At 39.5% G+C, this 25,803-nt stretch overlaps 1 protein-coding gene and 1 long non-coding RNA gene across 2 annotated transcripts; one reads left to right on the forward strand and one right to left on the reverse strand.

Annotated features, from left to right (window-relative positions):
• Positions 1–2,203: 2,203 nt before the first annotated feature.
• LOC129048753 (uncharacterized) lies at positions 2,204–14,234 on the forward strand. Its single transcript, XR_008511342.1, has 2 exons — positions 2,204–2,585; positions 14,094–14,234. It is a non-coding gene; the product is annotated as an uncharacterized LOC129048753 (long non-coding RNA).
• MMP1 (matrix metallopeptidase 1) lies at positions 8,457–17,230 on the reverse strand. Its single transcript, XM_002822400.4, has 10 exons — positions 16,932–17,230; positions 16,201–16,445; positions 15,959–16,107; positions 15,609–15,734; positions 14,398–14,553; positions 14,120–14,237; positions 11,544–11,677; positions 9,870–10,032; positions 9,240–9,343; positions 8,457–9,058 (listed from the first exon to the last, which is right to left on the reverse strand). Exons 1-10 carry the CDS (start codon positions 17,034–17,036, stop codon positions 8,949–8,951), a joined length of 1,410 nt encoding a protein of 469 aa, XP_002822446.2. The 5' UTR covers positions 17,037–17,230; the 3' UTR covers positions 8,457–8,948.
• Positions 17,231–25,803: the final 8,573 nt, after the last annotated feature.

The following is a 25,803-nucleotide window of genomic DNA, read 5'->3' on the forward strand; positions in this document are numbered from 1 at the left end:
TGTCTAACGATCCATCCCTGCCCATGAATAGTATTTTCTTTCTTGTTTTCTCAGCCAAATAAAGTGCTTTTTACACAGTAACACAGTAAGTCTGCAGTAACTGTTTTGTCAAATTAACCTGTTAATATAAAGAACCCCGAAATTCTTTTAGTAAAGAACTATATTTTTCTCTCACTAAACATAAATTAACTCTACCATGTCTGAAGTATATAATTTCAAAGTGATGAGAGATTAAAATAATAAGTGTGTAGGAATGATCTTTTCAGTATCACCCACCATTCCCACCCTACTTAGGTAGCCTGGAGAGGTGAGACTTCCAGGAACCAAGAGGCTCTGAGACTTCCAAGCCAGAGTTGGAGAGAAACTGGGATATACACTGAGCCAGCCAAGTCAGCTTGTGACTTACTGTTGCCAAAGAGTTTGCTCTACAGTGTGGTGACAACTAGACTCAAATAAAGTCAGCTGGACATTGAGCAAGTACAGTCAGGCACTGTATAATGTTTCAGTCAACGATGGACGACATATATGATGGTGGTCCCATATGATTATAATGGAGCTTGATATGGTTTGGATCTGTGTCCCTGCCCAAATCTCATGTCAAATTGTCATTCCCAGTGTTGGAGGTGAAGCGTGGTGGGAGGTGATTGGATCACAGGGGCGAATTTCTCATGCCCATTTAGCACCATTCCATCGGTGATGTTCTTGTCACAGTGAGTGAATGAGTTATCATGAGATCTGGATGTTTAAAAGTGTGTAGCACCTCCCCCCTCTTTCTTCCTCCTGCTCTGGCCATGTAAAGTGCAGGCTCCTCTTTTGCCTACTGCCCTGATTGCAAGTTTCCTGAGGCCTCCCCAGAAGAAGGTGCCACCATGGTTCCTATATAGCCTGCAGAACCGTGAGCCAATTAAATCTCTTTTCTTTATAAGTTACCCAGTCTCACGTATTTTTGATAGCAATGCGAGAACAAACTAATACAGAGCTGATAAGCACCCATCAGCTGTTGTCATCGTAGCCATCATAATGTCATAGTACAATGCATTATCCATGTGTTTGTGATGATGCTGGTGTAAACAAACCTACTGTGCTGCCATATAAAAGTCTAGCACATGCAATTGTGTACAGTACCTAATTCTTGATAATAGTAATAAATGGCTGTTTATGCAGTTACCATACATTTTATCATTTATTTTAGAGTGTACTTTTTTTTTAAAGTTAACTGTAAAACTGCTTCAGGCAGGTCCTTCAGAAGGTATTCCATGGTTACTGCCCTATACAGGCATTATTATCATAGGAAATGACAGCTGCATCAGTGTTATTGCCCTGAAAGACCTTCTAGTGGAACACGATGTGAAGGTAGAAAACAGTGATATTGATGATCCTGATCCTGTGTAGGCCTGGGCTAATCTGTGTTTTGTGTCTTCATTCTCAACAAAAAGTTTAAAAAGTAAAAAAAAATTAAAGATAGCAGAAAGCTTATAGGATAAGGATATCAAGAAAAAAATATTTTTGTACCTCTGTGAAATGTTTGTGTTTAACCTAAGTGTTATTACAAAAGAGTCAAAAAATTTTTTAAATTAAAAAGTTTATAAAGTAAAAAAGTTACTACAGTAAGCTAAGGTTAATTTATATTGAAGAAAGAAAAATGCTTTTATAAATTTAGTGTAGTCTAGGTATACAATGTTCATAAAGTCTACATAGTGTACAGATTCACTCACCACTCACTCACTGACTCAGAGTAACTTCCAGTCTGGCAAGCTTCATTCACAGTTAGTGCCCTGTATAGTTGTACCATTTTTTATCTTTAATACCATCTTTTTATAGTATTTTTTATGTTAAAATATGTGTAGATACAGTAATACTTATTATTATGTTACAATTGCCTCCAGTAGTCAGTAGAACTTCATGCTGTATAGGTTTGTAGCCTAGGAGTAATAGGCTTGCTGGGCGTGGTGGCTGACACCTCTACTCTCAGTTACTTGGAAGGCTGAGATGGGAGGATCACTTTCCCCAGAAAATTTTTTAAAGGCTGTACCACATAGTCTAGGCATGTAGTAGGCTGTACCATAGAAGTTTTTGTAAGTTTAATCCATGGTATTTGCACAATGGAGAAATTGCCTAAGGACATGTTTCTTAGAATGTGTCCCCATTGTTAAGTCACACATGACTGTGTATAATTAATTCAGGCCATTATTTGGTCATCTATAAAATGGGGTGGATATAACCACACTCACAAGATTATTTTGTATGCTTTATACTGGGGAACAAATCTCTTCTTATTTCACTCCAACACCTTTAACAGACAAAGCTTGTTGGCCTGACAAATCTATGACAATGCCCCAGGCCCTGATTTGACAAGCTGTGAGATGCCCATTTTTGCTTGAGTCATAACTTTATTAGTGTTGACACATCCTGTTAATGGATTTTATTATGTGGTAATGATACAATGAAAGTTTACATTGTAGTAATAGCTATGACTATAATTGGGAACCTGTAGGATAGCACATGTCTCACAGAAATGATGTTAGTGTTTAAACTTGTCCTGCATTAAACCATGACACCTGGAAGAAATTAATGACCTGGAGCAGGTGAGTCTTATATTTGTCTTTAAATAATTCATTACTTGTTAAACCTACTGAAGTATGTATAGGGTCAGGCAAGGAAGCATACAGAGCTCATACTTAAAGAAAGGTGAAACCCCTGGTATTGAGCTTCCACTGTAGCCAGTTCTTAAATGTGAGTTATTTTTAAACTTCAGAACAACCCAACAAAGTTGAGATTAGAAAAATTGAATAATAAGCTCACGATCAAAAGCTAACAAGTGGGAAGAGATTATTCAGAACTGCCAGAAGAAACCTCCATGACTACAACTTGGATGTTTATCAAAAACTTCTTGGCTTCATTATCCATATCTTTGCTATTGTGAATAGTGCTGCAATAAACATACGAGTACAGGTATCTTTTTGACATAATGATTTCTTTTCCTTTGGGTAGATATCCAGTAGTGGGATTGCTGGGTTGAATGGTAGTTCTATTTTTTTGGTCTTTGAGAAATCTCCATACTGTTTGGAATACTATGCAGCCATAAAAAAGAATGACATAATGTCTTTAGCAGTAACATGGATGGAAGTGGAGGCCATTATGTTATGTGAAATAATTTAGAAACAGAAAGTCAAATACTGCATGTTCTGATTTACAAGTGGGAGCTGAATAATGTGTACACATGGATATACTGTGTGGAATAATAGACACTGGACACTCGGGAGGGTGGGAGGGTGGGAGGGAAAAGAGGGATGAGAAATTATCTAATGGGGGCACAATGTCTTCTATTCCAGTGAGAGTTACACTAAAAGCTCGGACTTCAACACTATGCAATATATCCATGTAACAAACCTGCACTTGTACCCCCCAAATATATTTAAAATAATAGTAATGACAAAAGTTTTAAAACAACCTCTTGGCTTGGACCTTGGTTCTTCCCCAACTTTTTTTCTTTTATGTCTTGACACTGTTCTTTATCTCTCATTCTTTTTTTTTTTTGAGACTGAGTCTCGCTCTGTCACCCAGGCTGGAGTGCACTGGTGCGATTTCAGCTCACTGCAAGCTCCGCCTCCTGGGTTCACACCATTCTCCTGCCTCAGCCTCCCGAGTAGCTGGGACTACAGGTGCCCACCACCACGCTCGGCTAATTTTTTGTATTTTTAGTAGAGACGGGGTTTCACCGTGTTATCCAGGATGGTCTCAGTCTCCTGATCTCATGATCCGCCCACCTCAGCCTCCCAAAGTGGTGGGATTACAGGCGTGAGCCAGCGCACTCAGCCTATTTCTCATTCTTGAACTCACCCCTGAACATGCCTTCAATTTATCTCCTTAGCTTCTGTTCTTTTCTCCCAACTCTCTGATCATCCTGCTAACACAGTTACTTCATTTGATCTATGTTTATCTGTTCTGTCACTTGCAGCTCCTCTTGGCCTGTGCTGCACTGATGTGATCCAGACAGAAGGCAGGTCTACAATCCAGTGCAATTTCAGTGACTAAGACAGAGAAATGCATAACGGTTTTTCACTTCCATTTTATCCAATTCTTGGGAAAACTGGTTAGCTATTAATTTTCAATACCCAAAGACCTCTGATTTTAAGGTTGTACACGTATACATATAATCCTGCGTCAACCATGGCATGACACTGACTTCAGTATTTTGCAACTTCTTTCGTTGGAAATTACTGGTTTTTACACAGACTCATAACAAGTGAAAAGTTCACCTCTTTCCCATGCTTTTAGTTACAATTTGACTGCTTCACAATGGGAACACAGTTTATTGTCAGATTTATATTCATTTTTTTCTCTATTCTGGTAGTTTAGTCAAATACTGCAGGTCACTTATGCTTGCTATAGAAAATACTATCAATGGAAGGAGGCAAAGTATCAAAGTAGGGGTTAGACAGACCTCAGTATCATGACTTCAGTGTTGTGAATATTAGAAAGCATAATTTTATGTTGTGTCCATTATAGGACATTATAGGCCATTATTATTTTAACAATACCTAAACACATAAAATAATGGTCTATGAATGTAGTTACTGTATTTCCAATGTGTAGGAAATACAGTAACAATGTGTTAGGTTAGTTGCTCTGTTGATTCCTTGGTGCAGTGGGCTTTTCTGGTGGGAAGACCCTCATTGGGGAGGAAAGAAGCACTGAAGAAAAATTCTGGCTTTAGGGGAATATGCAAAAGAAAAGAGCAATTATCATTTGTTGAATATTTTCAACATGACAGGCACTGTGCTAGGTGATCTAACCTCTTCTATCTTTACGACAATCCTGGAAGTTAGTGTTATTTTCCCTTTACCACAGAAAGGAATCGAAGACTCAGAATGGTCAAGATCACAAAGAGTTGAATGGCAGAGCAGATCTTGCAGCTTTGCACTGCAATTTATTGGCCAGAACACTGCCCCTTTAAGACATATGGGATAGGTCTGGAAAAAAGCTACTACTTCCCCTTAGAGTGGTGTTTGGGGTTAAATTCTCCAAAAGGATTCAAACTGGAAGGCTAGAGCCTCATTTAAAACCCAAACAAAACCCAAACAAGCAAAACTGCTACTTTCTAGTGCATTTCTGGGCTCAAAGACAATAGTGGAAATCTCTAAACACTCCTCTTGAATCACCCTGTATCATGTTTCTGAGGCTGTGTTAATTTGCTCTAGTAAAGAAATCATATCTGAAATAGTAGCTGTAATGGTAATTACCCACTAGGTAAGTTACCTGCTAGGTAGTTACCCACTAGGTAAGTCCACCATCATGATGTATTTGGTTTATGCAAGGGCTCCAAGGATTAATTGAGTGAGGTTGTGAGAGGATTACCCTCCTTGTTGCTTTTAAATCTCTGATAGTGTAACCAGTCTGTGCAATCCTCCCAGGATGTGACATTGGTTTTTTGCTGCTTTTGGTTTACTATTTTGACCAGAGTTTAGGAGGAGCAGTTTCAGGGGCTACTAGTTGGCCCTTCCTACCATAAAGATCTTATTCCAGAAGTCAGGGAACAACCACAAGATGGTCTGTGGGCCCACGGGGCCCATGGTGAGATGACCTTGAGTCAGAACCCTATTTATCATTTTCCCTCATATACCCCCTTTCTAAACTGGAAGGCCATAATGCCATTTTGGGACCTCTGATACCAGGTCAGTTCAGATCTGGCATCCAACTGTCCTTGCAAAATCTGAGTACTCTTCTTCCCCAGTGCACAGTTAACCTGGCGGATGGCCATAGGTACCTTTATGAGGATAATTTAAAAGACATATGTGTAATCCTTGGTATATAGTGGCATCACAGTTACTAAGATGTGTGTGTGTGTGTGTGTGTGTGTGTGTGTGTGAGAGAGAGAGACAGAGAGAGAGGGAGAGAGAGAGACTGGGTCCCCTTGAAGGAGGATTTCTGTCTCCATATATACACATACATATGTATATATATACACACACACATACGTATATGCATGTTTTGTATGATTTGTGTATACATATTATAACGTATACATATTATTCATGTTTTGTATTATTTGTACATACATATGATAAGTATGATTTGTATATACGTATGTATATGTATATATAGTATAGTATATGTGTGTATATAAATGGAGAGATATATGTATGCATGTGTACATACATATGTATATATGTATATGGATGTGTATGTATATACATGTATATACATATACATCTGTATGTATGCACTTTTGCCATTCTGCTATCCCATCATCTTTAATGATACTAGAGAGGCCAATTCCCCAGAAACACCTCATATTCTTAACCCACCTTACAGAGAACAACTACCACCAGGTATCTCTGAGACACCAGTGTGCACCCTCACCAGTATGGTCCTTATGGCTTCAATGAAAGCCAATGAAAAGAGTGCCCTCTGGGCCTTCCCAGGCAACAGAGTATGATGGTGGGTTCTTCAATCTCATGTAATAGATTCATTTTAAGGTTCAAATCTCTCTGCGCCTTCTGACTTCTTCCTCAAAATCATGCCACAGAAATTCTGGCATCTCCACCTCATATACCACAGGACATCATTGTGTCCAAGATTTGAGAATCCATGTCAGCAGAGTATTAGACAAGCTGCTGGTTTCCTTTCTAGAAAATTGATTCCCAAGTCAAGAATGTGTGTATCGATGTCAATAAATTCTTCCCTCTCCAACCTTACATCCCCCAACTTAATCCGATGCCTTTCAGATTTACTCCCATATGTGTTTCCTTGATTTCTGATGATACTTAATGCCCAGGTCCTATAATTCTTTTGGTTAGTAACCTATTTCCTACCATAGCTAGGATCTGAACTATACTGAGACCTGATCTTAGTCATTTGCCTGAAAATAATGAGCAGAGGGAAGGGCAATTTGGGGCGAGGGCAAACACTATCTTGTGAGGTTTTTGTCTCAAATGAGGTCTTTATCAATTCTCCATGCAAGCGTAGTTTGTGCTCCTCTGGCAAGAGGGAGGTACTACTTCTGCCTGTGTAGAGCTTGCTTCTGCCTGTATAAAGCTACTTGCAAGACTCCTGCCTACATAAACTTTCCTCCCAAATTAGTCATGATAAACTAGTGATTATCTTGACAAACTATATTATGCAGCATTAACCAAATAGAAAATCTTAGTGGCTTAGGAAATAAAAGTTGTATATATGTTTAGAGACAAGAATCTCATTCTGTAGCCCAGGCTGGAGTGCAGTGGTGATATGGTTTGGCTCTGTGTCCCTACACAAATCTTGTGTGGAATTGTAATTCCTCAGCGTTGGAGGAGGGATCTGGTGGGAGGTAGGTGAATCATGTGAGTGGATTTCCCCTTTGCTGTTCTTGTGATAGTGAGTGAGTTCTCACAAGATCTGGTTGTTTAAAAGTGTGTAGCACTTCCCCCTGCTCTCTGTCTTCCTCTTGCTCCAGCCATGTAGGACATGCCGGCTTCTCTTTCACCTTCTGTCATGATTATAAGTTTCCTGAGGTCTTCCCAGCCATGCTCCCTGTACAGCTGGTGAAACCGTGAGCCAATTAAACCTTTTTTCTTTATAAATTATCCAGTCTGAGGTAATTCTTTATAGCAATGTGAGAACGGACTAATAAAGTGGTGCGATTATGACTCACTGCATCCTCCAACTCCTGGGCTCAAGTGATCCTCCCATCTCAGCCCTCTGAGTAGCTGGGACTACAGGTGTGTACCACTATACTCAGCTATTTTTAAAATTTTTTTTTGTAGAGGTGGAGCCTTACTATGTTGCCCAGGCTGGTCTCGAACTCCTAGTCTCAAGCAATCCTCCTGTCTCAGCCACCCAAAATGCTAGTATTATAGGTGTGAGCCACCATGGCCAGCCTGAAATTTGATTTCCTGCTTAAGCAAAGTCTACTGAGGTTTGTGTAACTATTTGGAGCAGTTACCTCCAGCAATTCAGCTTGTTCTGTCTTGTGGCAACTCTCTCATGATGTACTTCTACCACAGGACAGAAGGAGTAGACTACTAGAGAAATTTCCACCAGCAGTTAAATGTTCCAGTCTGAAAATGATATTTGTCACTTCACTCAACCCTCTGGCTAGAAGTATTCAGATGCCCCACCGTCCACCACCCAACTCTGCAAGGAGTTGGACTGTGGGAAAATGGAACCCTCCCATATGTTCAGAAGAGAGAAAATGACATACACCTAGAACGCTCTACCATGATGTCACTGATTTTACCTAAAACCACCTTTGGAATTCATAAATGGGGCAAGGGAAATGCATTCCCCTCCCCCACCCCAGTTTATATAGTATAAATTCCATGTGAATAGAGAATATTTGAGTTTTTTGTATATCCTCATTTCCCACATGAATATTTTTTATATTGTCTACTTCCCATTTCAAATTTGAAAAGCAGTCTCTGTAAGTGTGGCTTTGTCATCAGAAAGTAACAATAATAAATATCATAGAAAGTGTATAAAACAGTAGAAACAAGGTTGACTTTATTCCAAACATAAAACACTTATTTTGTGTTAGAAGAGTTACCCCTTGCCTATCCTGGGTGACACCAGTGACTGCACATGTGTTCTGGAGCTGCTTTTCCTCTGGCAAAGACTCATGTCTCCTGTCTCTTTCTGTCTTGAAAGGATATGTTTGTCACTGAAGCTGCTTTCTGGGATCAATGTCAGAGTTGCATACTCTGAAAAGATCTTTGCAACTCTAGCCTATATGAATCCATAAGCCACGAACTTGACGTTTCGTACCCACCATTTGTGGGACTAAGTTATATCAGTACAAAAAGGGCTACATTCTAAATAGTAAAAAAATATGCAAAATTAGGTATAAATAAGATTACATTCTGTGTGTCAGTGATTCTAGGGCTTAAAAATGACTGAGAAAATAGACAGTTCTTCAGGAAAACACCTTCTTTGGACTCACACAATGTGTTTTCCATTCAAATTAGTAATGTTCAATTTTTCCTGCAGTTGAACCAGCTATTAGCTTTCTGGAGAGTCAAAATTCTCTTTGTTTCAGGATCAAATTTGTATTGCCTTGTTCCATGAAAGAAATAGAAAAATCCTAGAAACAAAACAAAAGAGACTTATTACATTATACAAGTAGTTTCTAGGTTGAACTTGAATTCTTGAGAAACCAATTCACCTGTGAGCACAGATATTTTTGGCATTTGCTGTTCCAACTAACAATAATGATGTTATTGCTATGGCAATGAAATGGAGGAAATACATGTATATTCACTTACCATCTTTCGTGAAAACTGCATCAACTTTGTGGCCAATTCCAGGAAAGTCATGTGCTATCATTTTGGGATAACCTGGATCCATAGATCGTTTATATTCATCATACCTGGTCAGAAAAGAGTTAACGGTGTCAGACCTTTTGCTAAACATGTGCACTCTGAAAATCATTACAGAAAATACACAATGAGGAATTTAACCAGAATATTTCATTTTATATATCATTTGTGAAATGGGGAGTGGATGGGGTAAGGTGGAATGTCGGGTGAACTAAAAGGACTTTAAGGCCCCTCTGAAATCCAACATTGAATTCTCCAGTAGGTTCTACGCTATGTCCTATTGAGGTAACACACTATGGAAGATAAGTAACTTTTGGCCGAAGTAGCTCTGTTAAGATGAATGTCCTCAATTCTACATCCTTTTAAAATTCATCCCCCTACATTCTCTGGATTCCCAGTGCAGGCATTATGTGATGATTATTGGTCAACAGACTAAATAGATGATAGATTGGCACCATCCATCTGAAGAAAAGGATGCTGGCCAAGGCAGTTTGAGACTCACTTTGAAATGGGCTGTTCTAGAATTTTTTATGTATAAAGAACTGAGGCCCTAACATTCTCTGCACTTAAACTTACCTCCAGTATTTGTTAGCAACAAAGAAGTAGGTTTTTCCAGTGTTTTCCTCAGAAAGAGCAGCATCGATATGCTTCACAGTTCTAGGGAAGCCAAAGGAGCTGTAGATGTCCTTGGGGTATCCATGTAGCACATTCTGTCCCTGAACAGCCCAGTACTTATTCCCTGCCAATCAAGAAAGAGTGATGAAAACACTTGCCTAAGACTTCAATAGGCAGTAAGTGAATTCCCAGCTAAGTTCTTAGTTTCACATGCTAGTGCAGTGCCCTGGCTGCAGATTAGAATCATCTAGGGAGATTTTTGAAAATACTGATGCCAGGACCCTATCCCAGACCAATTAAATGTGTCTATCTTTGGAAGCTTCTTAGTTGTTTCTAATCTGCAGCAAGCTTTGAGAATGACTCGCTTATGGGGTTGGGGGCTTCTTTCCAAAGTCAGATGTTCAAATGACTAAAGAGTTAGTTATGTCACCTTGGTGATATAAACTTCGGTTCTCCAGGTTTGCTCATGGACTGTGGAAGTTCAAACCATTTGTATCATAAAGGGTGAAGTGATGTAGTGACTCACAACCTGTAAGGATTTGCAATCCTGGATTCAAATCACTGCATTTGACTAGAAGATAGTTCCAAATACTTGAATTAATGCTGTGTCCAGATTCTGTGTTTATACTCAGTAAGCCCCTCATCACATAAAGCTGGTCTCATATACTAAAGCCAAGATTTCTCTTATTGTACACACGTGCTATTTACCCCTCATAAAAAAAGAATTTGAAACTTTCTGTCTCTAACTTCCATTTAATTCCATAATTTAAAGGCTAGAAATCCTGTTTCAAAGCATTTGGCCCATCTGAACTGCATTTAATTCTTTGCCTTGGGTGTATGGCTGAGTCAAATGTCTTACTCATTGTACCATGCTAAACACATGTTTGCAAAAATACTGGTGTGTGGCATAGTGCCTTCAAAGTCCAGGAGCTGATCATTGGATTGTGTTTCACTCTGACAGAATTGAAGAAGTTTCTCCCATTCAATTCACAGTATTCAGAACTTCTCATAATTTGATCTGCATATGAATTGCCCAGGAAACTTGTTAAAATTCAGATTCTATCAAAGAAGATCTGAAGCAGGACCTGAGATTCCGAATTTGTAACAGACTGTCAGATGATGCCAATGCTGCTGGTCTGAGGACCACACTCTTACAGGAGGGCAGCGGCATCCCCTGTCTGGCTGTGGCATCCTCTGTCTTAGCTGCCTACTGGAGCCTTTCCCATTCTCAAGAGGGTAGTTTGTATTGAAATAGAGTCTAGGAAATTATACAAACAAAATCTTTCTGTTCCATCCTCTGTAGGATTGGCCCAAGTCTCGAGTTTTACTTTGAGTATTCCCAGGAATATGGAGGGGGTTTTAAATACATAGTTTGTGCAGAAAACATTTTTGTAAATCTAGATTCATTAAAAAGGCCACAACATTCTGTCTCCAGTTATTTGCCTTTGTTTAAAATGACTCCAAAATGCTCTACGCACTGTTTAGTTAAGTTGATGGACTTTCATTGATTTCATTGGTGAGACTGAGATTTTCAAAAGTCCCTGGAGAGAATGTAGCTAGTACCCTTGTATCTCAGCCCCAAAGGGAATGAAAAATTGATTTATTAAAACAGTGAAAAATAATTAGAAGGATTACCTTTGAAAAACCGGACTTCATCTCTGTCGGCAAATTCGTAAGCAGCTTCAAGCCCATTTGGCAGTTGTGGCCAGAAAACAGAAATGAAATTGAGCTCAACTTCCGGGTAGAAGGGATTTGTGCGCATGTAGAATCTGATTATAAAAAAAGCAAGAAAAGTTTCCATCTAATTTCTGGTAATCTCTGGCAGACATCCAGCTGTAGCTCCTTCTTGTTGCTGGCACTAGTGGTGTGCTGGTAAATGTATAACATTCAGCTCTGCAAAGGAGGGTTGGTTTATAGCATTTGCTGATTTCACTAGCTTGAAATACTCTCATTATGATGAATTTCAAGAGTCTCAGTGGAGCACCATTGTATAGCATACAAATAAAATAGGCATAAGTAACTTTAAAAGCATAAATAAGTAGAAAAATGCAGTAAAAATTATGACAAATGGATGAATTTTGATTATTTTTATTACCTTTTATTTTAATGTAATTTAATTTTGTTCATATAATTTAAGTTTTATCTATTTATTTTTTATTTATTTACTTTTTTGAGACAGAGTCTCACTCTGTCACCCAGGCTGGAGTGTAGTGGTGCAATCTTGGCTCACTGCAACCTCTGCCTCCCAGGTTCAAGGATTCTCCTGCCTCAGCCTCCTGAGTAGCTGGGATTACAGGTGCAGGCCAACACGCCCAGCTAATTTTTGTACTTTTAGTAGAGACAGGGTTTCACCATGTTGGCCAGGCTGGTCTTGAACTCCTGATCTCAAATGATTCCCCCGCCTCAGCCTCCCAAAGTGCTGCGATTACAAGTGTGAGCCACTGCACCTGGCCCATAATTTAATTTTTAATGATAGCTATGGTTCACAGCTAGCTTGCAAAATTCTTCAAAATTTAACAGTCAGCTTTGGTGAGCCATTAGGGATCAGCTGTGCACATTACCAGCTGGACCATGACTCTAATATCCTATTTAGCGATTACTTACAACACACCAGGCCCATTCCTTACATCAGACCTTATCACAAGGACGCTACAAGAGAGTGTTTGTGGATGAGAAATTGAGGTCAGGGAGACTAAGGGAGGTGTTTAAGGCCATCCAGCTGGTAAGAGGCTAAGGTTGATTTTTAAACTCAGCTCTGGCAGCCACTCCCTTTGTTGTCCCTTGGTTAGTAGTACTTACACAAAGTGGATTATAGAGTTTATAGGGACTAGGGTAACAGCACAGCCTAGACTGTCATGTGGGCTGACACAGAAGAGCTCCAGATTCCAGGCCACAGGGAAGCCTATGGCCTTGGCTGTCAGAAACCTGACTTCTAGGTCCAGTTCTGCCTCTGCCTGGTTGTGATGCCTTAGGCAAATCAGTTACTATCTCTATCTCTAGCCTTTCATGTCTCCTTGACGTGGCGACATTTAAATGATCTCTGTGTCCTTTCAATTCTGGCAAATCCTCAAATTGGTCCTGTTCCATCTAGTAATATTTGGTTTGATAGGTGTGTCCTGCTGTACTGAGAGGTTTCCTTTAAAACCATGTGTTTTCTTAACTTGTCCCAGCATTGTGATTATTGAACCACATCCTGTATAGTTTACCTTCAGCCTTATCTTTTACACTTAAAAAGTAAAGAGAAGGCAGAAAGAATTACGAGCCAGTGCCCTGAATTCTAGGAGAGATGCGACTACAGGGTAGTAAAACAGTGCCACAGCACTTGAGAGGCTGCAGAGAACGAGCCTTTCAGACCACCCTGAATTTCTATGCGTTGATCTTTCTGTGGACTGCGTCATTCACCAAATGCAGCGTGCAATAACACACCAAAACAGTGTGCTATTATTTTGCCTGATCCTTTAGGAATCACTATGGTACAGAGAGCAGGCCTCCTCCTTGCATGTGAGATGACCCCAACTTTTTGAGTCCACATGCTGCAGAGGGAGTTCTAGGATTCTTCTCTGAAGAGGGAAGCACCACGTTGTGGCTGCCCCTATCTGTCCCAGGAGGGATTTCATCAGTTCTTGGGGACTTTCCCAGCATTGGCTCCCTCCCTTCTCTTCTTCTCTGGGCCTCCAGGGGGCAACAGAGACCCTTCAAGATAATAGGCTTTGGGAAGGCCATTTTTCCAGGATGGCAGGGGAGATAATAAAGGATGGCTATGCAACCCTCATCAGTGAGATGTTGCTATGGAAAGGACCACTTTCTCCTAAGAAAGTCCTATGATACTTATCACCATAAAGAGTGGCATAATGAAAAGAGACCTGAAGTAGGGGACAGAAGACCAATAACTGCTCTGCTACCAATGAGCTCTATGCCCCCAAAAGATCTCTTTTCTTCTCTCTGACTTGCTTTGCTAATCTGTAAAAAAAGATCTACATACTGATTTTCTAAATCAACTATATTTTCTGAGAATCAGATGACCTAATACATGTAGAAAAACAAAGTTGTTACAAGTACATTATGTTGTATAAATGCATGCGGTTGCTACCATATGATTATAGATGTAAATCAGCGTGAAATAAGTAACATGTGAAGCATAATAGTTAACCATAGTGGTAAATGTTGTTATTATTACAAATGCAGATCACAAAGAAGAACTGACATCTTACCTGTCTTTAAAGAACATCACTTCTCCCCGAATCGTAGTTATTGCATCAAAGGTAAGCTTACTGTCACACACTTTTGGGGTTTGTGGGCCGATGGGCTGGACAGGATTTTGGGAAGGTCCTAAGGAAAATAAAATACCTGGAGTTAGTTTTTCCTAGTATTAGAAAACTACATAAACAATGAAGACAGCTTCTTCAAGGATATCGCTAATGGCTGTTTTATTTGAAATACGTATAAAGACCACCAGGCCCTTGTCCGTAATGTTTTTCTCCATACTCACCATATATGGCTTGGATGCCATCAATGTCATCCTGAGCTAGCTGAACATCACCACTGAAGGTGTAGCTAGGGTACATCAAAGCCCCGATATCAGTAGAATGGGAGAGTCCAAGAGAATGGCCGAGTTCATGAGCCGCAACACGATATAAATTGTACTCTAAAAAGGCCAATAAATCAATTTGTAATTATTTGAAAGGTATTCAGTTTTGAGGCATTTAACTAATAAATAATTCACAACTACAAGGACTAATGTTACTATTTTATCAGTGACTTTTGAAATATATGCATGTATATCTTTTTTCCGAAGGCAGATGGCATGCATTTATTAATAACGAAGAGACATGTTGAAACCTAAACTCTATGATTACACTGATACAATTAAAAGACAAACTCAGCTGACTGAAAGCACACCACAGATTAATCAATATTATCAATGATTAAATGACATGTATTATTTCACAGAGAAGCAAAATGTTCTATTAACATTTAATATTTTTCTTTTTCTTTTTTTCTTTCTTGAGACAGAGTCTTGCTCTGTCACCCAGGCTGGAGTGCAGTGGCATGATCTCGGCTCACTGCAACCTCCGCCTCCTGGGTTCAAGCGATTCTCCTTCCTCAGCCTCCTGAGTAGCTGAGATTACAGACGTGTGCCACCATGCCTGTCTAATTTTTGTATTTTTAGAAGAGACAGGGTTTCACCATATTGGTCAGGCTGGTCTCGAACTCCTGACCTTGTGATCTGCCTGCCTCGGCCTCCCAAAGTGCTGGGATTACAGGCATGAGCCACTGCGCCCAGCCTAATATTTAATACTTTTCTTATTTACAAAACTGATAAATGTTGACTGCTGGAAATTTTGGAAAACACAAAAAGCCTTCCTTTTCTTTAATTTCCACATAAGTTTATGACCACTGTTAAATTTCACTGTTTTCTTCTAATGAAAAAGTTTCAATGTTGATGCCCACAATTAAAACATCAAAGTTTTCAACATTTTCTTAATAAAAATTTTAGAGTGGCCTAGTTGTCACTGCTAAGATGTTGTTAGCTAGCAGAAAAGACCTCTCTTTCACTTTTCTAAGTGTATCACTAATTTTCTGGGTGGTAATAGAAAAATACATACTTCTACGAATGCATCCTTTCAACTAAATCAACCAATATTACAATGAAACATGAAGCAGTGGAAGAATTGAGAGAGGCAAGTTTGATTGGCTTACCTCTGAAATTGTTGGTCCACCTTTCATCTTCATCAAAATGAGCATCCCCTCCAATACCTGGGCCTGGTTGAAAAGCATGAGCAAGATTTCCTCCAGGTCCATCAAAGGGAGAATTGTCCCGATGATCTGAAAGAAACAATTCAGCAAAGATTCCTTGTGGTTCTTATGTAAGCTAAGCCAGAAGGGCAAGCATTAGCTTTGTTAAGAGGCCAATAGACATCCATCAAATGTGATGCAGTTTCCCTTTTTGAGCCCATAAAATCAACATTCCTCTTAAACAAGAAATTCCAGTTGCAAAGCTACGAGATTTAGGGGCAAGGTGAGGTTAAGGTGCTATAAGAAGAACTTACCTCCCCTGACAAAAGATATCATGATGTCTGCTTGACCCTCAGAGACCTTGGTGAATGTCAGAGGTGTGACATTACTCCAGAGTTGAAAGGCTTTCTCAATGGCATGGTCCACATCTGCTCTTGGCAAATCTGGCGTGTAATTTTCAATCCTTAGAATGAAACAAAATAGAGACATATTGGACTTGACTTCTTACTACTGTCATGGGAAATAGCTCTCTCACTCTGGCCCTCAGTCTGACTACCTGTAGGTCAGATGTGTTTGCTCCCAGCGAGGGTTCCCCTCAGTGAGGACAAACTGAGCCACATCAGGTACTCCACATCTGGGCTGCTTCATCACCTTCAGGGTTTCGGCATCTGGTTTCCCAGTCACTTTCAGCCCAAAGAATTCCTGCATTTGCTTCAATTTTTCAACCACTGGGCCACTGTTTCTCCGCTTTTCAACTTGCCTCCCATCATTCTTCAGGTTGTAGTATTTTTCCAGGTATTTCTGACAAAAGAAAATTATTGAAACACTGCATAGGAAATATTTCTCATTATTCTAAGAATTGATGGCATTAAGTTTTAGCCAAAACAGAGAACTGCTTTTAAAGCTTGTGTTTAGATTTCGCAATTGCTTTTATCCTTATTTTTGGTGAGAAATGAAATTTCAGAGTAGAAATGTCCCTACTATTAGTTATTGTGAAGTAAGAACTTCATAGTAGAGCAATTTTTGTAGAGAAAGATTTGCATACTGTTACAAGTCTACAATTTGTGGAGAGAGATTTGGATGCTGTTCCTTTAGTTCATTCTCACCTCCAACTGGAAAAAGAGAGCCTATGCATGGCTAGATACATTTTGGGTGGAGGGTGCTGTTTCTAGCAAAAAAAAAAAAATCTCTTTGTAGGAAACCTATCCTTAAAAAACTCTATTACATTACTACGGAAAAATACAAACTAAAAATTTGCATTATTGTCACATGCAATGCAGCATTTACCTGGACTAAGTCCACATCTTGCTCTTGTGTTTCTAGAGTCGCTGGGAAGCTGTGAGACACCACACCCCAGAACAGCAGCAGCAGCAGTGGAGGAAAGCTGTGCATACTGGCCTTTGTCTTCTTCCTCAGTGCAAGGTAAGTGATGGCTTCCCAGCTTCCTGCTGCTCCAATATCCCAGCTAGGAAGCTCCCTCTGTATATATAGAGTCCTTGCCCTTCCAGAAAGCCGGAGGCTGTCTGACTCATGTTTTATAACATCCTCTTGATTAGCTATGAATAGACTAGGCAATCATTAGAAATGATGACTCCTAGCAGATTATTTGGAATCACTTGGTGTTGCAATGTCATGATTAACTTCAAACAAGAGGTGTGTGAAGGAGACACACTCTGCCATGTAAACAGTGGTTTTCTCCAATTCATTTCTTTCTTATTTGAGAAAGGCTCTTGTTATATGCACAGGTCAAAGAGTACTCCACGGTCTTTTTGAAAAAGTCTTGATTCTGATGGTCATAAAGTGCTACAGGTTTCTCCACACACCTTGCTCCCAGGGCAGAGGGTGGAATTACTAACACTGCACACCTTATGGCTGGCTGTTCAGCACCTGTACTGACTGAAGTTCAGCTCCTCCAGCACTCACTTTATGGTGGCTCTTCGGGGTTCTCTGAGGTTCCCTTCTGCCTTTGTTAAGCTGCCTGGTACCCTATTGCGATAGCACCATGGCTTCCCTTAATCTTTACTCAGAGCCAGGCATGGTGGCTCAAGCCTATAATCCCAGAATTTTGGGAGGACGAGGCAAGGGAATCACTTGAGCCCAGGAGTTCAAGATCAGCCTGGGCAACATGGTGAATCCCCATCTCTACAAAAAACAAACGAGCAAACAAACATTTTTTAAAGTTAGCCAAGCATGGAGGCATGAACCTGTAGTCCTAGTCACTGAAGAGGCTGAGGTGGGAGGATCACTTGGGCCTGGGAGGTTGAGGCCCTCTGAGGCTGCATTGAGCTGTGATCGTGCCACTGTACTCCAGTCTAGGCAACAGAGAGAGACCGTGTCTAAAATAAAATTTGAAAAAATTTACTCAGGCCTAGGATTTAAGAGCCTTACCTGAGAAGACCCCTCATCCACAGGTGGAGTATGAGATAACTCGCCACCCTCTGTAGGCCTTGCCCATCATTATCATGGGACAAATAGGATCCTTCCCTGAAACTTGTCTGAATGTACCAGACGATGAAAAGGCTGGAAAGAGACTGAGTGTGACTCTGGGGTCTTATTTTTAATCATATTTGCTTCCCTTGATATGAGTCTATCTTTGCTCCTTGGTGCTAGGCAGCATTTATTTATTCTTTCATGAATGCATTCATTCATATATTTATGCATTCCTCCATTCAAAAGATCTTATTTAGCATCTCCTGCCCATTAAAATAAGTACATGGCTCTGTAATGAAAGATGTGTATTCCTGTACTTATGTTCCACATTAAATTGTCTTGGGTACTGGTGACTGCTGTCACCAGTGCTATCTGTAGCATTCCTGGTAAGAAAAGTTGGTCTATCTCTGTAGCTCCCCTACTCATGCCCCACTCTCCTTCCTTGGAAGCATTTATTGAAAACATGCAGTGGAGAAACACTGGCCTGTTTTATCACTTCAGCACCTTATGGTGTCTCCCACCTTTCCCACTGTATCAGGTTTGCTTTTCAAGACTTTCCTCACCTTATGGATTCCTGTTTCCTTTCTGCACCAAGACTGATATCTTACTCATAAACAATACTTCAGTATATCTTGGATTGATTTGAAATAAGTCATATCCTCTCTAATTATTTAACTACAACTTCCTCATCTAAGTGGCGTAACATGTGAGTTCAAGAGGGTAAGAAGAATGGGAAGACGTTCTCACGAAAATGAAATCCTCTTCTCAGAGGCATGAGAGGGAGGGTGGGGCAGAGACCAAAGAGCACTTGCCACTGAAGTGACTCCAGCACAGACAAAGAAAATAGTGAAAGGGGCTCTTCATATTAGAGGGTGAACATAGACTATGTTTTAAAAGCCAAGGAGTGGCAGATATACTCGATTGTGAGGGAATCTAGTCAGTGTGAAGACGTGACAACCCTAGCTCCACTGAGGCCTGGGAAACAAGGGTCAGTTAATAGGTTAACTCAGGAAAGCAGCATCGTGACCATCTGTGATTGGACAGGAAATTGCCTAAGATGTCACCCTGGAAGAGTCTCATACACTGTCCCATCTGGCAAGAGCCTGCACATCCTGCAATGTAGAGGTTTTCAAACTTTTATAAACTTCTGTATCCTTTACTTAAACAAAATCCCTTTTGGAAAGCAAATTTGAAAACCAGGTGAAAACAGAAGTTCTCTGATGGAAGTTGGAAATAGAGCCTTGGAGTCCCCCACAACCTGCCACAACACGCCTGCTTTGTCCTCCCTTCTCTAGCAAAGCTCCCTGCATCTGAGTCCAGAGCTCTCATGCTAAATGCTCACGGTGCTTCATTAAATGTCATAGTTGCTGACGTGGATTGGAAACTGGTTGCTTGAAACAGCTTTTCGTTAATTTTTTTTTTCCTAAAATAAACAAAAAAAAATTAAATTAAGTTTTGGTTAAGCAGCCAGCCTAGATTCACATGGCCCTGAATCTTGGAATTTCCAGTTAGGTATTCATGGAAGATCTTCTAATACAACATATGTAACTTTGCAGCTGGTGCTAGCATATGATTTATTGGAGAGTGAAAAAGAAAACAAAAATTTAGAACAGAAAGCTGGGGATTAAATCGTACCAAATCCTAGCAATGTCTAGACTTAGCATAGTTTCCAAGAAGCTCAAAACATGTTAAATTTGTATTTGCTCTTCACATCCATATTATTTGTTTCCTCTGGGAGCATCTTCTTCCCCCATAATTCTCTTTTAAATGTAATTTTCTGAAATTATTCCTCTACCCCTTATGACAAGCGTAAGAGGGCTCTCCTGTGGCTGTGTCAGCTGACTCCAGACTATTTCCAGGCAGGCAAATTATTTCCATGGTTTTCTTGGTTGCTTCATGCTGGCTGCTCTGTGAAAGGCCTCAAACATATTTGTATTTTTCCATATTAAACTTAGTCTTGAAATTTCAATCTTGCTTCATATTTTTTTATGCTGGGGAATTCAGCCTCCTTAATTTTGTAACTCCATTTCAGTGTCAGATATTTTTTCTATTTTTTTGTCCTGCAAGTTTTGAAATAGTCTTTAGCCAGAAACATTAAGTATTTAATGCTATTTTGTTGTAAGCGTTACACGTGGGAAAAATTTGCCCCACCGTCTATATTCTTCCTACATATGGCCATGCAGTAGCTTTATGGAAAACCATTGACCAGACACTTAACAGACACTTGGTACACACTGGTTCCATCAGTCCTCATGGTTACCTTCTGGGTAGAAATGATTGATCAATTAACCCCAAGTCCCAGGGCACACAGCAGAGTGGTAGTCACTCGTTGAACACAGCTCTGTGCCACTGCAGTGCAGACACGACACATACATACTCTGGGGATAGAAATCTTGCTTTCCTAACAGAGAGAAAGTGTCTGGAGACACGAGGACTGTCACATTAACTCCCTCAAGTCCACAATAATGTCTTCATGCCACCACCCGGTCCCACAGGCCTGAAAGAATCTTCCCCTTCAAGCTGTCACTCAATCTCTCTTATTTCCCTTATCAAACTTGTTGAATTTGTAGTTTATACTACCTCAACATAGTAGGTGTCTGCAAATGATTGTTACATGAGTTAATGAATGAATAGATCAATGAAGAAATAGATACTTAAATGACACTTAAATAAAGGGTCTAGTTCTCATTAGGCTGAGTTGTTTATAAGAAGTCTTATGCCCATGACTTTTACCCTCGTAAGACTAAAGTTTTTAAAATTACCATGGGAAGAATTTGGATATGTCAAGTGACTGGACATTCAATTAACTAATTTATTTATTTAGAGACAAGGTCTCCCTGTGTGGCTTAGGCTGGAGTGTAGGGACCTCAAACTCCTGGGCTTAAGCAATCCTCCTGCCTCAGACTCCCAAGTAGCTAGAACTACAGATGTGCACCACCATGTCCCACCAATTTTTAAAATTGTTTGTAGAGATGAAGTCTCACTATGTTGGCCAGGCTAGTCTCAAATTCCTGGTCTCAAGTAGTTCTCTCACCTTGGCCTCCCAGAGTGTTGAGATTATAGGCGTGAGCCACCACACCCAGCCTTACTGGAGATTTTATATGAAGCATAGCACATTTATTTTTGGTGATTTGCATGCCATGCTACAAGCATTTAGTATCAGATTATTTTGAGCATTTTATTAATTTGTTTGTCAATAATATTTTCTTATCTGCATAGTTTATTAAACACTGTGTAAAACGCTTATAGTTAGCACATTTGTGAAACAGATTTTTGCAGCTATAGTTCCTTTTAAAGGAAATTCAAATCAAGAGCCTTTCTGGGGATGAGTGTCACTCATACCATAGTTCAGTTCAGCCCTGTCAAAACCATCCTTTCTCAGCTCTTACGTCTGTGAATATGAATTTGAGATGGATTTGAAATATGTGAGGAAGCGTCCTGTGAGATTTTGATCATGTGCTCAGACTATGACTTGCTTGTTTGGAGTCTGTGACATACACACGTGTGTGGCCTGCAGTGCTTTTAGTCCATGATTCAGAATTCAAACTATATTCCATTGTTGCAGAATTTTTCTGGTTTTCACAAAATGAAATGTTCTGTAAGCCTGCTACCCAGTTCTTTTTAATTACTCTTAACTACTTATGCCTCAGCCATAATTCTTTCTTTTTTTTTTATTATTATACTTTTCAAGGCAGAGTCTTGCTCTGTTGCCCAGGCTGGAATGCAGTGGCATAACCATGGCTCATTGTAGCTTCCACCTCCTGGGCTCAAGTGATCCTCCCACATCAGCCTCTCAAGTAGCTGGGACTATAGCTCTCGTACAGCAACTGGGGGACTACAGGTATATGCCACCACACCCAGATAATTGTTATTATTATTATTTTTGTAGAGACAGGGTCTTGCTATGTTGTTCAGGCTGGTCTCAAACTCCTAGCCTCAAGTGATCCTCCCTCATCAGCCTCTTAAAGTTATAATCATTTATGATGACCATTGGGCTGGTCAGCTGGTTTTCCTTGAATCAGTCAATTCTTTTTCTTTTTTTTTTTTTTTTCTATTGAGACAGAGTCTCACTCTGTCGCCCAGGCTAGAGTGCAGTGGCATGATCTTGGCTCATTGCAACCTCCACTTCCCAGGCTCAAGCAATTCTCCTGCCTCAGCCTCCCAAGTGTCTGGGATTACAGGCATGTGCCACCATGCCTGGCTAAGAATCAGTCAATTCCTATGAGTTCTCACTGAAAGAAAAAACATTTGACCTTTACTGGGCTCTCTATACCTTCAACATACAAAACTATTTTATCCTCACAATAATCCTGTGGAACAGTTAGGGTGGATACTATTATTTCTATTTCATAGATGAAGAAACTGGGACAACTTTCCATGACTAAATCTTTTGTTCAAGACAGTTCCTCTAGCAAGTAGTAGAGACAGAAACTTGAAAAAGTCTTTCGCTGCAAAACCAGGTAATTCAGCTCTTAATACAAAAGATTAATCCCTGCAGACATCTTTTTATACTTGACACTGAGATGCATTTTTAGTTCTAATAGAAAATTATTGATGAAACCACCAATAAGACTGCACAGTCCCTTTTTGCTTAAATTGACATCTTCTCCTGTGAATTATACCCTTCTCTCTCACGGGTGTTTCTTGCCCTTGGCACAGATTCTTTCCCTCATCCTGTGAACACGGCTGCTCTGTGAAATACATGAAGGAGCACAACCCTAACAATTGTTGCAACCCATAACTCCTTGAGCATCACTTTTCTCTTTATCATCAGCCTTATTACTTAACTTGGATCTTGACCTTGACCTCACTCCCTTGTAGTACGTTTTCAAACATTACTATTAACTTCCACCATTTTAAAAAAGTCAAATGGCTTTTCTTCAGTTCACATTTTCATCAGCGCTTTTTAGCATTCAATGCTCAGTCTTGGAAACCCTCAGCTTGGAGTTTCTGCACTTTATTTTTCTCCCTGTACCTTTCTGATTATTTTCCCTCCTTTGCTGGTGTCTCCTTCCTTCCCTTCCTCCTGAATTTCGCCATTCGCCAATGTCCTGTTTTGAGTCTTCACTTTTAATCTCTGGCCACTATTTCTCCAGGACAGTCTCATCTATTCCCACAACTTCACCCAACATCCCCACAAAAATGCCTTCCTAAACTCGAGCCCTACTGTTTTCCTGAACTCCTGTCTCATAGTTTCCACTGCCACCAGGACACTTCCATCTGGATAGATCTGGTTTCATTTTCTTTTAAATCAAGACTCCTATTCCTCCTTATATACTTCTTACCTAGCACAGCTTGCTAAATTGCAGACCTGGGTTCAAATGCCAACTCTGCCAATTACTAGCTAAATGACCAATTATTCAACCTCTTTATTTTCTGATCTAAAAAATGGAAATAATAACAGCACCTGCCTTAGATTGTTGTTTGGAGACTAAAATAATACATATAAAATATATTAGTACAATGACTGGCACACAGTGAACACACACAAAATATTTGTAATTATTTTTATGAATAAAATGCTTCAGCAGTGTCCATTGTCTAGCACGGCAAAAGGAACAACCAGCGGAGTAAACAGACAACCCACAGAGTGGGAGAAAATCCTCACGATTGATATATCTGACAAAGGACTAATATCCAGAATCTGCAACAAACTCAAATAAATTAGCCAGAATAAAACAAACTGTGTCATCAAAAAGTGGGCTAAGGACATGAACAGACAATTATCAAAAGAAGATATACAAATGGCCAGCAAACATATGAAAATATGCTCAACATCACTTATGATCAGGGAAATGCAAATCAAAACCACAATGTGATACCACCTTAATCCTGCAAGAATGCCCATAATCAAAAAATCAAAAAAAACAGTAGATGTTGGCATGGATGCGGTGAACAGGGAACACTTCTACACTGCTGGTGGGAATGTAAACTAGTACAGCCACTATGGAAAACAGTATGGAGGTTCCTTAAATAACTAAAAGTAGAACTACCATTTGATCCAGCAATCCCACTACCGAGTATCTACCCAGAGGAAAAGAAGTAAATTATACAAAAAAGACACTTGCATATGCGTGTTTATACCAGCACAATTCGCAATTGCAAAAATGTGGAACCAACCCAAATGCCCATGAATCAACAAGTGGCTAAAGAAACTGTGATATATATATATATATATATATATATATATATATATATATAATGACAGACTACTATATATATGATATATATAATACTCTGTATATTATAGTATGTATATACTATATAGAGAGTGTATATATTATATATGATGGAATACTATTATATATGATGGAATACTACTCAGCCATAAAAAGGAATGAATTAATGGCATTTGCAGCAACCTGGATGAGATTAGAGACTGTTCTTCTAAGTGAAGTAAATCAGGAATGGAAAATCAAACATCTTTTGCTCTCACTCATAAGTGGGAGCTAAGCTGTGAAGATGCAAAGGCATAAAAATGACACAATAGACTTTGGGGACTCAGGAGGAAAGGGTGGGAAGGGGGTGAGGGATAAAAGACTACAAATTGAGTATATACTGCTCAGGTAATGAGTGCACCAAAATCTCACAAATCATCACTGAAGAACTTACACATGTAACCAAACACCACCTGTTCCCCAATAACCTATAGAAATAAAAAATTAATTTTTAAAAAAAGCAAAACAGATATAAACTAACTTTAGCACTTAAGACCTTCCATGCTCAGGTCTAAAAATGACTTACTGGTCCCACTTCCCTCTCATCCTACTCCGTTACAAACAAAGTGAATTATATTGTTTCCCAAATGTGCCTTGTACCTGTCCTGCTTTTTTATATTTTTTATTCTCCTCTATTTCTGCTTAATACAAGTCTACCCATTATGCAAGACTTAGTGTAAATGTTACTTCACTGATAATTTCCTCCATTACCTTTCAGCCTTTGTGAGCTGGGTTTTTTTTACAGAAAGTTTTTAGTTTTCAATGAACTTGTAAACAAAGAAAGTTCTCATTTCAAAATAGAAACAAAATCCCAGACCATGCAGATGTTTACAGTGATTACGTTTATCTAAGCAACATAGATACATGTTTAGTTGTAAGATGTTAACTAAATTTCTGTGACAAATATGCTCTTTTAAATAACAAGAATATTATAAAATTAATGCAGAGTCCTAAGAATAACCTAGTAGTTACTAAGTTTTTCTTACATCTTCATTTTGGATGCTGTTATTTCTAGCATGAGTGAGCAGGCAGAGTCTTTCATATGCTCAAACAACGGAATATTTGGTTGCTACCATATCAATTGGCTTTCAAGCAACAAGACAACCATTTTAAGAATGCTTTAAGTGAAGAGCTTGCAAACCCCAGGGATGGAAAAATGCTAAGAATGCACAATTGTGAGCACTTACAACCATCACAACTGTGGCTGAAGACTTTATCTCCTTCTTCTTAAATGAGATCTCAAAGTAGTATAGTTCAAAACAAAAGGTTTTAACAAAAAAATTGGCATATGCCCAATTTCTCTACTAATTTGTGTGAGTCAAACATTTAATTTTTTCACTTGAAAAAAATGCAATAGAAAACCGGACACCATGTTTCACTATCTCAGTTAATATTCATGATTACAGCAGCTGCAATTCAGGATGCAGCATTACCAGTGCTGCCCAGAGTCAGTTCATACCGAAATTAAGTTCCTAACATCAAGTAGATGGTTGCAACTACCATTGTCTAGC

This window comes from Pongo abelii, chromosome 9 (genome assembly GCF_028885655.2).
Source record: "Pongo abelii isolate AG06213 chromosome 9, NHGRI_mPonAbe1-v2.0_pri, whole genome shotgun sequence".
Classification (NCBI taxonomy): domain Eukaryota; kingdom Metazoa; phylum Chordata; class Mammalia; order Primates; family Hominidae; genus Pongo; species Pongo abelii.